Below are 17246 nucleotides of genomic sequence, written 5' to 3'. Positions count from 1 at the left end.
ATCTGAAGCAAAGTACTAAAGAAGCTAAAGAAGGAGACCAGCAAGAGTACCAAATGTTAGCACATCTTCCTTGCTAAAACAAATTATATTTGTGAAGATCTAGTTGCTTAACAAACACATATGAATATGCAAAATGTGACCACAATTTAGTAAGATCTCTAGAAAGGATTTGGTAGAAATTTGGTTCTGATCAATGAGGCAGGAAAACTAGTGGCAAAGACATAGAAAGGCCAAGGCACTTAGTGGCTTTTATGGATTGGGTTTGTCCTGTAGTTTCCTAGGTCTCTGAGGGAAAGCATGAGCTGTAGTAGAGAGTACTTAACCAGTTGGATATGCAGAACCCTACAGCACTAAATGGGATAGATCAAAAAGTGATGGGGGAGCTGATGCTACTGCAAAGTCAGTCATCTTCAGAAAGTCATTGGGAAAGTTTCCTAATGACCAGGAAAAAAAAGCAAGCACTGTACCCATCTTCAAAAAGGAGATCCACAAGAGAACTACCAGGCAGTTCAACAAATGTGGCCAGTACCCTTCCTGGGAAAGTTACAGAGCAAGTCCTCTTAGAAGCCGTGTCCAAGCAGCCAAAAGACAGGTTATTAAAAATAGACAGCATGTGTTTAACCCCAGACAAATCACTCCATTAGGCTTTCATGATGACCAACTATAACATCCTTATAGCCAAATTAGGGAGACCTGTAGAGTGGATGAAAAATAGACTGAACTATTTGGCTCAAACCACCTGTGGTTATTTGCATCACATCCAACTGCTGGCATGCTACTATTTGCATGTTTCTGACTAACAGCATACAATGTCTCTGCTACTGATATAAGCAAGGCATGGAATACATCCTCTGCAAATCTCAGCTGGGAGAACAGTAGATACACTAAAGAGCAGGGCTACTCTGCTCCATCCAGGTGGGAGAATAAGCCGGCAGGAACGTCTTGAAGTTGAAGGATGGCAAGTAGAGAGTTCTGTATCTGGGAAGGAGTAACTCTGTGCACCAAGATAGGTTGTCCCAAAAGCAGCTTTGCAGCAAACATCCAGGTGAAAAACATTCCAGAAGTATATGGTTGTGATGAAGAATGGCTGAGGCAGACTGACCTCTGCTACCTCAAGTGTGGCCAGAAGGTTGGAGAAGGTTATTCTTCTCAAAATATTCAGAGAAACTGCATTGGGAGTACAGTATCCAGTTTGGGGCTGACAGATCCTGGAATAACACTGATAGGGTAGAGACAGTCATCAGAATGGTAGTTTGGTACTGAAACACAGATCGAGAGAAGCTGTAAAATCTCTATCCACAGGGACATTCAAAATTCTGCTCTTGAGGGCACGGTGCAATCGAACCTCATTCACTCTACTCTGAAGGGGTTGCTTGGTGGGGGCGGTGTCCTCCAGACGCGTTTTCCAGTCCCTCTTTTGCTTCGGGCGTACGAGGCTTCTTCAAGCTTTAACAGCTCGCGAGCACATCCTTGATGCAGAGGGAAGGAGAGCGGGAGGCAGCACCCGCAGGGATGGCGGCGGGTCCCCGTTCTGTCCCTTAAGATGGGGTGGGGGCAGCGGTGCCTTTAAAGGCCGGGGCGCGGGGCGGGCCAGGAGCGCGGGGGGAGCCGCCCGCCCGGAGCATGCGCTGCGCGGGGCGGCGGAGCGCGGCGGGCGGCACCGCCGCACTCCCCCGGCAGCCGCGGCGGCAGCCAGCGAGCCCCAGCCCGGCCCCGGCGCTGCCGCCGCGCGGGGCCGTGGTGGCGGCCGCGGAGCCCTGATTGCCCGCGGGGGAGCGGGGCTACGAGCCGCCCCCCAGCCCGGTCTGCGCCCGACGGGAGAGGCGGCGAGCCGCGGCGGCCATGGGCAACGAGGCGAGCCTGGAAGGAGGCGAAGGGCTGGGTGCCTTCCCCGAAGGGGCGGCGGCAGCCGGGGATGGCGGCGGCTCCGCGGCCCCCTTGCAGAGCCTGGTCCCGGCTGGGGTGGAGGCGGACCTGAGCCAGCTGAGCGAGGAGGAGAGGAGGCAGATCGCCGCTGTCATGTCAAGGGCGCAGGGGCTGCCCAGAGGGAACCTCGCCGGCGCGGAGCCGCCTCCCATGCAAAGGCATGCACGGAAAATCTCCCTTCTCCCGCTCCTCCCTTCCCCCTTCTCCATCTCCTCGCGGTGGGGCGGGGGGCGAGTCGCAATACGATCTGGGCCCACTGCACCCGGAGCCGGCGTTCCATTTTGCTGGCAGAGGGAGGGGAAGGGTGGCCGCACGGGCGCGGGCACCAGGACGGATCCTGCACCCTCTGGCTTTCCCCGCTACAGCGGTCTCTGATAATAACGGCGGTCCCCGGTTCCTGGGGCTGCGCCCTCCTTTCCTGCCTTGCACTGATCTGGAGCACGGGCAGTTTCTGTGTCGGGGCGGGGAGAGATGTTTAGACACCGTTCTGGTTTTCTGTGTGCGGGTGTGTGCTTTACGGGGCTGGATGCCCCACAGCTCTGGTAGGAGCCAGGGAAGCTCTCCCCGGGGCAGATGGCTTCCGCAAGCATCTGGAGAGAGAATCTTGTTGAATCTTCCAAAGCTTTTGGGCATAATACATTTGCTGGCCGTTACTCTGCCGATTCTGAACCTCTACAACTATCATTTGGCTTCATTAAATAGTCATGGATTGAGGAGGTCTGTTTCAGCCTATTTTTTCACCCTTATCATTTTTTTTTTTTCCTTTATTAGTTGGAAGGGGATAGGCTAAATAGATTAAATTGCTTGCCACGGTATTCAGTGTTCTGGAGAATCATGACTTTACCTCACTGTGCTTTTGCGAAGGCTGGGATAATTTCCTTCCCCGTTCTTTGCCTGCCCCTCAAAGATTCCCAGCCCGATGTGCAACAAGCCCGCTCCCCGCCCGGCTCCTCGAGCCTGCCGCTGTCCGCGGTCCTGAACCACCGGCCCTGCCTGGCCCGTGTCACTGTCTGAGCCACCAGCCCTGCTCGGCCTCGTGTCGCTGTCCTCGGTCCTGAACCCCCTCCTGTCCCGGCCCGTCATCCGAGGCCGGCGCCTCTGTTGCTCTCCGACTCCGGGGCTGGGTGTGTTGTTTGTCTTGAAGGAGGAAGCTGAAAGGAGCCTCCTCGACTGTTTCACGGTGCATTGACCTCACCCCACATACATGCATATTCAGTTTATATAATATCAGGTTTATATAAGTGAATTCTAGAAGAGAGACAAGGAAGATGGGACTAAATTAATTTTTTGGCAATTATTGGAGTCACTGAGATTATACTTGAGATGATGGTCTGCATTTTTTAAAACTGGAAGTCAAATCTTCCTATTTCATGTCTTGCTTAATTATTGATCAGGCATTAGTACTGTGTGTAAAATAAAAATTTCCATTCAATTCAGGTCTCTGCACAGCTTCTGTTGTTAATGAGGGATATTAATGAGCAAAAGAAATATTCTTTAGTTCCATAAACTAAGCTCAAAATTCCCTTTTGTATAACCATCTATGAACAAAGACACAAGTACTTTGAAGCTTGCTTTTTACTGGAGCAGTAGTATAAAAAAAAAAAAAAAGATAAATGTCCTTGGAAGTCTTTAGAGTAGGCTGAACTCATTGCAATGTGTATATCTTTGCATTTATAAATGGCTGCTTTCCTACAAACATATTTATATCAGAAGCTACTTTGATCTTGTTAGCATACCATACTTCCACCCTCTATTTGAAGTAAAATGATTCTAAATTTGTGAATTACAGCCTTTTACCTTGCGTCAGAATGTCAGCTTTGACTATTATAGCAGTTCCTATCATAGTATCTTCATGCCTGTCCCCCTGTAACGAAGTTACTACTTGTCTTGTCTCTTGGTTTGTGGCTTTATTTGCTCCTCTTGCTCCTTGCCTTCTTTGCTGTTGAGAGCTACCAGGAATGTTTGCAGTAATTAGCAAGAATCTGATCCAAACAAAACCCTTGGAGTAAGACTATTCTAAGGATTACAGATCACCCTCTTCCAGACTAAAACTGGAACTAGTTTTCTTTTTTTCCTTCTTTTTTCTTTCTAGTCCAAGTTTTAGGTGACAGAGTGTGATCAAAAGAGGAATTCTGGCTTTCAGTCTATATAGCATTGCATTTTGGCAGTGTCCTTATTATAGTGTCTGTTAGTTTTTAACATATTCAATGGATTTTTCCCTTCCTTTCCATTATAACATTAAAGTCTAATAATTATTTTCTATTCTAAATGCTCTCATTCCTGTTCCCAAAATAACCCTAAAGTGTACAAATTCCTTATGATTGCTGGTGTCCTGAGGTAACATTTTTTGCAAATACAGACTTTTTCATAATAAGTAATATTTGTGCCAAGTAACGTAGTTGCACCTTGACCACCTTAAAATGAACACTCTACATTCTAGAATTTCTGTAGGCTTTGAGCTTTTAAGTCTTGTGAATTTTAATATAAGCATTTAGATCTAGAGCACCTAAAGTGAACTGTCTAATTAATATGTCCCTACTAATTTTTTAAAAAACATTTTTAACGTAAGCTTCATTCTCAAGGTTCCAGTGAGACGTTTAGAATCTGTGGAAATCTTTCTACCCTATTTCAGTTACATCTCTTCAGAAAATTCATGGTTGGGAAATTTATCTGAAACAAGCACAGTCAATTTGCAAGCAAGTTCCATTTGTTCTAGCTTCAACAAATGACTCTGTAGCGGTGCCAGTGTTCACTTCCTGAGGAATTACACTATATCTGAAAGGATTAGATGGCCAACTGAATATACGACCATCTAATACAGCTGCTTGGGTTTTTTGTTAGTAGTTTTTTTTTCCCCAGTTCAATAAGTTGGTCAGAGTAGATATAAATTAAAAAAAAAATTGCCGCATTTTGATAAGAAATGCTAAGAAGCCTTGCTGAGTGACGCACTCCTGAAGTATATTTATGGTATATTTTCCAGAAGAAGTATGTATTTTTTAAAAAGTTAGCTACTGGAGGATGCATAAGTTCATACATATATTTTCTGTAGATATGAAAAGATCTAACTACTTTTGAGTTGCATTGTCACTGCATTTGTCTTTGAAACTATTAATACTGATGAACGGGGAGAAGACATGCCTTCTTAACAGGTGCTTGTAGTTATGGAATTGAAGAACTAGACTGATAGTGCTTTTGTTAAATCTCCGCTTACTCGAAAGTAAGCTTTGATTTGTCTGTAATATGTAAATGAATAGAGATGAGTTCCATGAATCAAGACCAAAGTGAGAGGAAACATAGCAGCACAAAGAAAAGCATTATGTGAGGAAGAATTAAATTGTTTTGTATGCTGGGTCTGGTTTGAAGGCTTTTAAACAATTGTGGGTTTTTATGATTCAAAAGATTTGAAAGCTAGAAAATTCTTGCCAAATAAGTACAAGATTTAGTTTGAGGTTTCTGATTCTCCAGTTCAATTAAGATTTTTCAGTATCAGTCTGTAGTTGGTTGTAAAATGGTTGTAGAAAAGAAGACTTCAATTCTCAGGTACCTCAAACTAAACGGAGCAAGACCTGGCTTTTGACAGAAGTAACATTTCTCAAGAAGCTTGCCTTTTCAAGGCTTTTTCTTCCACTAGTTAATCACGCGCTGTCTCCATTGCTTAGAAACATTGGTATGTACAAAGGCAAGACAAGTCAGCTCTTCAGAATATACCAATAGCCTTGAAGAGAGTCAGCTGAGTATATTTCCTAGATTCATGGGTTTTAATCTCATTTCAAAGCCTGATACCTGATCAGGTGGAAATTTATGGAACACATTATTTGATAAAAATGCAAGCTGATGCAGAATTCTACTCCAATCCACAGTTAATTTTCTTGCTAATTTACAAGTTGAATATTTAAAAATGGTTGGGTTTTTTTTTTTTTTGCTTCAGTTTTTGTTTGGGATTCCCCCCTCCCCCTCTTCTCTTCTACCTTCACATTGTAAGGTTTGGACATGAGCATGGTACCCTATTTCTGGACTTGAATTTCATTAGCAGTGTTGATTTTTTTCTTCCCCACTCCCTTTTCACTCTTATCATTGTTGAATGAAGCCTTCCAAGAGTTTGAACATTTACAAACGCAAATGCTGGAGGTGTACCAGGCTAATAGACTAGTTGAAACGTTTTCATATGGTAAGCAGTGCCTCTTCAGATAAACCTAGAGTGCTTATCTAAATAACAAGAAACAGAACTACAGGTAGACCTACCTAGTTGCTAATCAGAGTATAAAACTGCTCTTTTAATAAGCAAAAATGCCAAATATTTGGAAGATTTAGATTATCATTGGGCTTTTCTGAACTATCCTCTTTATGAATTAATCAATGTTTGCTGATGCCAGTGGAAAAGCACCTACTCACTTCAGTGGGTTGCACATTAGGGTCATGAGCTTCCAAATATTGTGATCAATAAGTACAGAAGAATTGGAAAGGATAAATGGAATTGTGGAAGGCTGGGAATAGTTTGTCCTTAGCAAGCATTACTTGAGGAAATTTTTAATTAACAGAAAAAGTTAGATACAAGATTATGAGAAATCCCATTTTGTGAGAATTACACAGAAAAGTCTACCACTTAGCTTTGTCCTTTTGTATTGCCATTGCTAGCCATATAATGGAAACTAACTGCTAATCAGAAATACTGCTGAACTCATAGTGACATTAACAATGTAAAATATATTTTTTAATGTGGCAACTGTAGATGGTTCTGCAGACTTCTGAAAAAACTCTTTAAATTGTACATTTATCTATTTATTAGTCAAGGAATGCAGTTAAATCTAATAAGTGATTGTTTATTTTGCTCATGAATACCCAAGAAGAAATGTCATGTCTGGCAAACTAGGATCACAACTGACTGGTTCTCTCAAAGTAAAAAGTGAAAATTTTATATTTGCAACATTTCTGTGACACTGAAGAGAACACCGTATCTTCCAGCAGAAGCTCAGTGATAGCACTGAATAGAATATTTTGTTACATCCCTGAGCATTAGCTGCAAGTATAATAGCATTTCCCATGCTACAGCCAAGTATAGCAACAAGTAAAATACTGTGCCATATATGAAGCCATGATCTTCTGAGTTTCTACATTCTTAGTTTCATTTTCTCCTGTATGAACATGTAGCAAAATACTGTTGCATGGATTTTTCCCATTTCTCTAATGTAATGTGGTGGAGTTTTTATTTTTAATACTGGTCAGTGTGAATTGTTCAGATGATGCTGAGAAAGAGTATGGTAGCTATTTGCAAAGGAGAAAAAAAATAGTTCAGGGCTAATTGTGAACTGAAATCAGTTTTATTTGATGGAGAACTCTTCTGATTTGTAAGCAGATGGGTGCCAAAATAAATACTTTACAAAGAGGCATATACTCCTTAGCATACATGAATTTAGGAGTTTAAATCCCTGCTGCATATTGAATTGTAACTATATCCAAATTTTGTACAAGTATCCAGAACACAAGTACCTAAGCATGTTGCATTGTGCATTTTTTTAATATGGCTGTACTTTGATCTGCTAATTTTGACACCTCTTTTTCTTTTGGTCTTCTGTCTCCCTGTTTTTTATATCCCAAGGAGTAGGGTGGAGAGTAAATATTTTGGATATAGGTATAATAGGAAGTACTAGCTTTGATTTCTTCAGAATTCTGAAAAAAAAGGGTATCTGGTTAAATGTTGTTGTACTAGATTATTTTCTAAAGAATAAAGCAATCTATGACTGAATACTTGTATAAGCCTTTAAAGAATAGTGATTATTTAAATACTTTTACATGCACCTTATTATAAGCCTTGGTTTTGAAAATGCTTAAACACTGAGAAACTTCACAGTGCTAGCAGCGCACTTCCAGGGTTACTGATACATCTTATTTTATCTAATTTTTCTTGTATTATGTGTGATTTTAATTTTATTACATTTTCTCTTTGCAGGCATCCTGAACTTGATACAGGCCGCCATCCCAGACAACCAGGTAAGCCTCCAGATCCAGGACCACCAGGTTTAAGTAAAAGCAGAACAGTAGATGTGCTGAAGACAGAGCAACGGGCACCTGGACGGAGCCCTTCTACTCTTAGTCTACGGGAATCAAAGTCCAGGACTGATTTTAAAGAAGATCAGAAGCCAAGTATGATGCCCAGTTTTCTCTCAGAAGCCAATCCATTGAGTGCAGTCACTTCAGTTGTGAACAAATTCAATCCTTTTGATTTGATATCGGATTCAGATACAACTCATGAAGAAGCCGGTAGGAAACAAAAAGTTGTCCCAAAAGAGCAAGGGAAACCTGAGGAGCAGAGGAGCCCTGCGAAACATCCAACTCAACCACAGTCTCCAAAGCCAGCTGTTCAACAACAAGGACCTGTCAGACCTACTGTCCAACAAACTGAGTCTTCCAAGCCAGTGGCACAGCAGCAGCAGCCGCCTGGGGGACCAAAGCAAGTTCAGAAACCAGGCCATGGCCAACCAGCAGATGCTAAGCAAGAGCAAGCGAAACAACCACCCCAGCCACGAGGACCACAGAAATCTCAGCCGCAAACGTCAGAACCAATGAAACCCATTCAACAACAAACTTCTGCAAAACCTTCATCAGGCCCAACAAAACCATCCCCACAGCAACCAGACAGCACTAAAGTGACGTCCCAAGCACCACCTCCTACAAAACTATCATCACAGCAGCCAGGACCTGCGAAACAACCATCGCAGCAGCCTGCACGGCAAGGAGGTCCTGTAAAGCCATCTCCCCAGCAGACAGGGCCTCCAAAACAGCCTTCTCAGCAACCTGGACCTGAAAAGCCATCTGCTCAGCAAACAGGACCTGCAAAACAGCCACCTCAGCCTGGATCTGGGAAGCCACCTCTGCAGCAAACAGGGCTTGTAAAACAAGTGCCACCCCAGGCAGGGCCTATGAAACCACCTTCTCAGACTGCAGGGCCCACAAAAGCCCCAGCACAACAAGCAGGACCTACAAAACCACCTGGCCAGCAACCAGGGCCTGAAAAACCCCCACAGCAAATGCAAGCTGGTGCAAGTCAACCCACTGAGTCTGCCTCAAAGAAAACCTTCTGCCCTCTTTGTACAACCACCGAACTGCTGCTGCACACTCCTGAAAAGGCCAACTATAACACGTGCACCCAGTGTCACACTGTAGTCTGCAGCCTGTGTGGATTCAATCCTAATCCTCATATCACAGAGGTGAGTAATTTTCAAACTGATGTTCACTAAGAATTCAGTTTGCCTTTGTTATGTTGAAACATCAGATGTACTACATATACCATTGTGATAATTTAACAAGTTCAGTAAAAATTAATACTATTTCAGATAACTGCTTATGAGTAAAACAGGGTGAAACTGGAGGAAAAAAGAAGAAAGTAATGGTTCTCTGCTCATATAGATTTAGAAATGTGTTCTCATCTCTTCATATAAAAAGAGGAGAAATCCCAGTGTGACTTTTGTCTCGATTGTTTTTAATCACCTGCTGTCCATGTTTATAATCTGACCACAATACTCATATGCAAATACATTTATAGACAATATTTTCTGCTATAAGAACTAATAAAAAAAAAATCAGTCTTCATAGCTCCAGTGTGTGGCTTAGGAAAGGATCTGGGGTGGATTTGCTTTACAACTGTGTAGGTGTTCAGTTGTAAGCCTGTGTCATGAGTTTGACTTGGTGCTACATGGGTTATTTCATTCTTGTGGGATGATAAGATCTCTGTGGACTATTTCTAACCTTGATTACCATGCTTGCTGTAATTCTATAACACAAAAATGGAATAGAAAGCAATTAGGACTTCAAATGAATTTATTTTAACCTGTTATTTGTGGTAGCTTGATTTATTGCTTATACATATCCTTTACTGCTCTGCATGGGAATAAGACTTCATGTGACTGTTTGCTCAGCTTCTTGCACATCCTAATATGCTACTTTTAAATTTGCAAAGTAATTGGAATTTGTTTTCAGTACCAACACTTTTATCAATTCAAGCATAATAGACCTGGCACCAAAGGCTAACTAATGATAATCAGAGGGGATATTTGGAAAACATTTTTTGTTTTGCTGTAGTAGTAATTTAGCTGATCAGAGAAGCACACAGGAAGAAGTACAGATTAGTACTGTATTTTGAACCTGATAAATACTACTTTATATTTAAAATTGAATCAAAGAATTTCTGAAGCTGGAGTCTACTTCTGTTCAAAGCAGTGTCACCTAAAGCAGGTTTAGCCAGTATTGAATATCTGTAAGGATGGAGGCCTGACAGCCTTTCTGGGCAACCTGTGTACTCAGTACGACAGTGATTTAAGGACTCTGCTAGTGGCTGGTTTTCTTTCCAGCACACATGTTTATTTGTGGCTACCTGGTAAAAATGGTAAAAAACAGTAGACTTCCTGAATCCAGCAATAGGATCTTTTGTGAGCTTTTTTTTTTTTTTTTTTTCTTGTTAAAATTGCAAATTTAAGCCAGAAAGACTAATAGCAGTAACCACTGATAGCATTTTTCTTGGTTTAGGAGTGTAATGTCTTCTTTGAGTTTAGGGAAATTGAGGATTGAGATAACTGGCACTGAAGCCTGGACTAGAAAAAGAGTGACCTGAACATCTGTGTGCAGAAATTTCAGAGCATCTCCAACTAACCAGGTGTCCATATTTCAGGGTCTACATGAGGAAAGGTCATTGTGGACTGTTAGTGTAAAAAAAAAATATATATATAACAGGCAAGAAATGTGATTTATTGGTATTAAAGTCAACAAGGAAATTTTATTGTAAACCTTTGCCTTCAAATTCTGCCAGTGTTTTTAGGCCAGAACTTCTTACATTTATTTGTGAGTGCTGAGTTGTTCATGTCTGTAGTGTGCTCTTGGAGTCTCTTGAAGCCCCAAGTTTGTCTTCCTTTAAAAGCTCCAGATTTCCTATGGAATTGATCAACAACTTTGGTGTGTTCAAATGAAACATGTTTTGAGAGAGTTTATGTAAGAAGATTTACAAGTATTTGGAAATTCTGTGAATAACTACTAGTTTTTGAAGTGGGTACTCAGTAAGTGTGAAATTCAGGACTTTTAGACAATAAATACAGCTGCATTTAAGACTAACTGATTGCATACATATGTAGAAGCAAATTTGAATTTCATATTAGACATTGAAATAAACACAGGATATGCATTTATTTCATGATAAAATCATTTCAGAAAATGAAGGTATTGGACATCTAATTTATTCAGCTATTAGTTCCAATCTCCTGACTCCCACTCAAGCTTTTCTCATTTGCTCAGCTTTGCACCACCAGCTGCCTCTCTGAAACTTCTTTGTGGGTGTCCTGCTCCAGTCTGCCATTGAAGTGCAACAAAAATCACACCTGACTTTATTACTGAACGTTGGGATCAAAGTTAATAGAACCTGCTCTAGCATGGAAAAAAAAAATTACTTATTTCAACTGCCAAGATTCTTGCTTGAGTTATTATCAAATTTTCCTTCGACTTTCTGTTTCCTTTAAGTATTTAGCTTATTAACAAACCTTTGATTCCTTTTTTACAGTACTTCACCCACTTCTTCCCAACTATCAGGAAGATCATGGTTTGTGACTTGGTTGTCAGTTTTCTTGCTTATTCTTTTCTTTTCACTTCTTGTATTTTAACTTCTCCTGAAGTATTATTGACCAAAATTCTGTGTCTTACCCATGCACCTACTGACTGTACTGTTTTACTTTAGCATTCCCTGCTATTTTTTTGGTCATGTTCCATGATTCTGGAATCCTACATTGTGCTTTTCCCATGTCCTGTATAACTACTGATTTTACTGCTTCTGTTAAATTATTTATGGGGAAGCAATAATTTCAAATTGGATGTGGGGAGTGGAAGGCATTTATTTAGGAAAACATTTGAATTTTGTTCTCTAAAATTTTCCCTTTGTGCAGCTGCTGCAATTGCTTTCCTAAGACAGTCTCCTTACAAGTTTCTTACAAGGTAGCTCAGTCTCCAAAACTAATCAAGTGAATAATTTTTCCAATGTAGATCTTTCTAAATTTTTGTGTTCCATATTCCTAGCTGATCCTGAAAAGAATTTTACAAGCTTTAGAAGCTGGCTTAGGAAGTAGATTGCATACATTGTAAAACCATTATTAAATGCATATAAAAAATTTATTAATTTTATTAATTTAAACCTCTATTTAAAATTCAGTAGTACATGCACTATGTCTGTTTTAACTCACTAGAGAGAACTCTGTAACTAAGAGCAGAAAGTGATACCTGTATTGCCACAAGGTCAGATCCCTTGAACTGTTTCTCTGAACCATCTGACATTGCAGTCCTCTTGGGGGAAGAAGGATAGTTGGTGTCTTTTGTACAGCAGTCTGGAGAGAAAACACATCATACATAAGTGTTCAGTAACATATGTCTCTCTAATCTGTCTAGGTATTCATACTCCACTCATCACCATGGCACATGACTGCCTAGCAACAGTTGCGTAAAGTAATGGAAGAAATTATATAAGCAGGTTTGAGGACTGGTACTCTATTCCATTTGCCTTTCATGTACATCAGAACCTTGTAGGAAGTGTATATTTTACTACGTGGTGATTTATTTTTATAATTTTTTTACCATTTTATTTTCCCAAACCCACTCCCATGAGCCATTAGCAACAGAAAGCAGCACTTCCCAAAAAAAGATTCAGCCCATTAGAGCATTCAGATAGGAGTAGGCTTTCTGAAAATGATCAAAGATATCTTGAGGAAAAAAGGCAAAAAGCAGGAACTGCTATAGTTAAATCTAAATGATTAGCACATATGCTCAATAGCTGGGGTAAATTTTTATTCCCTGTGAGCTAGTTATTGGAAGATACATGCAACCCAGACTGAGCAAGGGATTAAAGGGTAATAACAAAGTCATTACTTTCTTTATGATGGTCATCTGTAAAGCTGACGATCGAGTGGAGTGTTAGAGCTGCTAATGCTGGACACTTGGCTGTGTGTGGGCTCTGCTCCTGGAACCCACCTGGGATGTGTATCTGTACATATGTGGATGCCTGTCTTCTAGGGGGTTTTTGAGGAGGGATTATTATACATGAATTTTATATACCTTAGATCATATTTCATCCATTGTTTTGATGTTCTTTAAAGAGACCATTTAAAATTAATCTTGAGGCCAGGTATAATTTTATACATAGATACTTAATGAAAATTGTACATTCAAATAACGTGAAACTGTGTATTTGATACAGGATTTGTTTACTTGCCAAAAGTTCTTCTGGGTGGATATAAAGTGAATTCTTAAAAATATTTTATTGTTTCTGATTTTTTTTCAAATAATGTGTCTGTACCAAAGCAGACTTATTCCTAATGGAAAAAAGAAGAGCGATAAAAATTCCAAGAGAAGGAATCAGAAATCCCAAATAGTTGACTATCTCAAAGTGGAGTGTATGGTTTCTGATCAAGTAGAACTTTTTACTGGATTGCACATTTATTCTTCAGTTCAACATGAAAAATTTTTAACTCAGTTTGAAGTATTTTCCTTTTTGTAGTTTTGTGGGGGAAGACATGTCTATTTTTTAGCTTTTTTTTTTTGATAGGATAGAAATTTTCCATATCAATTGTGCTATATATTATTGCCTTGATTTTTTTTTTTTTACTTTCTTTCTGCCTCTCTTTATAATTACAATCATATCACAACATTTGATTAAAAATATAATATTTTAGTTCAAAACTTTATTTTTGGCATTCATTTTTATTAAAATCCTGTATCTCTAAAACTTCTAAACATACTTGGGTATGAAGTAGGATCAGTAACTAAACAGAATTTAAACAGTCAGACAGGCATTAATTTTTGTTAGTTATTTTCATTATTATTAGGTTATATAGGGAGAACAATATATAATTTAAAATAAGGAAGATGACTATGATTCTTGTGGTGAATCCAGGTAAGTTTTGCTTATACTTACAATAAAATTAATAGAAATAACTCTATTAAATCTTTGTTGATTACATGATAGTAAAGGAAACTGTTGATTGAAGTGTTCCCTGTGGTTTGCAGTCTAGACCCTGCTGTGTTGTAGTAGTACATAGGAAGCAGAATGCAACTTTGTCTGGAAATGACATATAAACAAGAATAAAACTGCCATCACTGTGGCAGTGACATGCAACAAAATCTTAAGTTTTTTAATATCAGCGAAAATAGCTTTGAATCCGTACACCCTATGTGAACTTGGTGGGGGGGATATAAGGGTTATATAAGTAAAGCAGAAAAAACTAGAAAAAAAAATAATCAAGGACCTAAATCTAATTATCAGCTGTTATAATCATCATAAGTTGTATAGAAATGAGTTTTAAAAAATCCAGCAAATCCCAAGACTTTAAAAAATTTTTCAAACTAGTTATTTAAATACCAACTCTTAACTGTGCTGAAGTAAAGTGAGAAGAGTTGTGTAAAATTGTTGGACTTTAGTCTGGGTTCAAAGTGATCAGAGAGCAGATGCAAACAAGACTTGTTTAGTTGCCATTTAAAAGCCATAAAGTGTGAAATATTTGCTTTAGTACAAAGAGTACTTGGGGTGTTCCAGCGTTACTAACACTGCAGTTTCTATGCAAATGGGGATTATTCACAATTTTTGTGATGAAATGAAGTTAGTATAGTTCCTATAGTTCTGCCCCTAGCCACAGCTCTCACACAGACATTTGGGAAAATTGTAAAGAACCTCAAGTGGAAGGGTTATGGAAGTACAGGATACTGTTTCTCTCCATGGAATATTCTTAAACAAACTCCCACATTGTTTCTGTCTTAGAGGAAGACTGTGTGCCTACAGTTATGCTTTACTTTAAGGATTAGATGTAGAAATAGCAGTGATGCCCTGTGGTTTTTTTTTTTTTTCTTTCTTTTTTTTTTTTTTTTCTCTTTTACATAAGGGGCAGAACATAGAGGCAAAACCCCTCTGTACAGGGAATAGTGTCCCAATAATTTAACTGAGCAATATTCTACAATATGTTGGAGTGTTTTCTCATTAGTCCAGAAAGCTGGCCTGTACAGTTTTTAACACAAGTAAATAATAAATTAATCTGCATAGCTAAAGATGTCAACTGCAGTCAGCCATCTGTGCCAGTATTGCTGTTGCTCAGCAACTGTAATTTACTACTATGTGAGGCCATGTGATGTGGGATGGTGTTTGCTGGGCAGCCACTGGGCGGGCAGCACAGCCCAGCCCTGCTCTCACCAGACAGCTTAATCCTTTTCATGATTCGCTCAGTGCGGCACAGATGAACTTTGTTAACCTTTTCTTTGCCATTCTCTTGATTTGCAGTTAGAATTTTTGTCGGTCATTCACGTGTTTCTGGCATATTAAATCTCAGTGCAGCTGATGAAAGCAATGAGCATTTGTTGCATTACTGCATGATGCAGTGCACTGAGCTGTGCTTAAAAGTCTTTTTCCTTGCTATGTGTATGAGGCAGCTTAATCATATCCTTGGCTATAAAAAACTAGTTTTTAGATACCCTGAGATACTGACATACAAAAAAAATTCATAAGGTAATGTTAATTATTTTGCTTTATGATACTAATTATGTAAGCTATAAAATCATAGTTCCCCAAGCATTCATAATTCATAAGGAATCTACAGATTTTTGTATTGGTAATTTAAGTAAAGTAGTGGAGTATGTTTTAGGATTGTGATAACTATATAATATAATTAATTCTGTAATATTTAGTGGCTTTAGAATAGCTAAGTAACATTTTTAAATGTTTTTTTTATATGCCTATTTTAAAAGTTTGCACCAGCATTGGTTTAGCACCAAGCTACAGAGCTTGTAACCATTGCTGTGGTTTGTGGAATGGAAACCCTGCTGCTGACTAGAATCTAGTGTCATGTTTGTGAGCATCTTGAGTTGGTGTTCCCTGGCAAACTCATTGTATACCTGAAAGGAAGGTAAATATGTATTTTGTAGTGATGATGTATTTGCCTGAAATGACGATCAGTTGCATACTGTGTACAACTGTTAAATGTTTGGTTTGGTGTAATTACTTTGAACAGCTGAGAACTTATTCATAAAAGAATGGTGTAGAAGAAAAAAACTTTGTCTCCAGTATTGCACAAGCTTCTTTAGAAGACATTTTAACTTGTATGTTGACATACCAATTTAATTTGGTTAGTGATTGTTTTTTTTTTTTTCATACCAGGATTTTCTGATTTAGTTTCTTGTCTTAGAGTATTCTACCACACTGTATGAATCTGCATAACATCATGTGCTTGACCACTTTATTTTTCATGTTTCTCTCATCGTCTTGGGAAAAATATCTGCTAAGAGCCAAATTTGGATTTGTCACTGCTCTTTAAAATTGTCAGGGACCAAATAAGTTACTGTGTTTTCAAACTAGAAGCTGATTTTGTCAATAAAGCTTTGGAGCAGTGTCAGCAAAGTCCATTTTACATACCAGTGGTAATGTAAAGGGATGTTAATATTTTATGTATATTTTAAGTTCCTTTTTATAGCAGCAAATGACTGTTCTAAATGAGAATGAGACCCATTCACTTGGAGTGCAGCTCTGCTCTGCAAAAGACTGTTAACATGACTTCTGAGAGCCACATTCATATTGTGTGCCAGTAATTTTTTGTGAAATATGTGCAATCGGCAAGTCAAAACTTATTTCTCATGTACTTCTGGAATCATAGAATCAAGATAGACTCTCTTCCTCCCCTACATAATCTGCAAGGATAGAAATTAAAAATGCCAGGAAATGTACTTGCTGACATCTTTCCTGTTGCTTTAGAATGATCTGTGTTGTTAGAACAAATCTCAACCATTTTTGAAGAAATGAATAGACACTGGATTGCCTTCAACAGTATCAGCTTTGTTTGGGATAGGGAGAAGGACTGAACTATAGATGCTATTTGTTACTGTTATCTGTTAGCTTGCCTTTCTTTATGCATTCATAATCTATGGAATGTAGTGTTATAATTTTCTTCAAAGTATTTCTCCATTGATGATGTTATTAAAATACCAAATAAATTCACTTGGTGCTTAAAACTAGAAGAGTTGATGCTATGGTTGATGAATATATAAAATAAATTTTAATTACTTTTTTTTTGTTTTTCTTAGGACATATAGTTTCTACAACAGTTAGAAAACAAAGCAGCAATTTTCTTTGCTCAGGAGTTGAAATCTGAAATGCTGCATGAAATCTGTCAAGTTTACTGTCCTAGTTATGGCACTTATTGGCATGGGTCTTAGAATGAAGAAAATCACTTACTGATTTCTTCTAGAAATAAGACCAGCTCCCACCCCTATGTACTGGTGTAAAAACCAGAGAGCTTGGGTTTCTCAGCATCAAAGGG

At 39.2% G+C, this 17246-nt stretch overlaps 1 protein-coding gene across 1 annotated transcript in view; it reads left to right on the top strand.

Moving 5' to 3' along the window:
* The first annotated feature begins 1729 nt into the window (after positions 1-1729).
* The window catches only part of PCLO (piccolo presynaptic cytomatrix protein), a 310361-nt gene continuing 294844 nt past the window's right edge, over positions 1730-17246 (top strand). Inside the window, exons 1-2 of the mRNA XM_053977551.1 lie at positions 1730-2084; positions 7874-9131. Coding sequence (XP_053833526.1) covers positions 1843-2084; positions 7874-9131 — 1500 coding nt within the window. The 5' untranslated portion in view covers positions 1730-1842. The remainder of the gene's footprint in view (positions 2085-7873; positions 9132-17246) is intronic.

This window comes from Vidua macroura, chromosome 5 (assembly GCF_024509145.1).
Source record: "Vidua macroura isolate BioBank_ID:100142 chromosome 5, ASM2450914v1, whole genome shotgun sequence".
Taxonomy (NCBI): Eukaryota; Metazoa; Chordata; class Aves; order Passeriformes; family Viduidae; genus Vidua; species Vidua macroura.
Note: the sequence above shows the minus strand (reverse complement) of the source record. Positions and strands in the feature narration are given on the sequence as shown.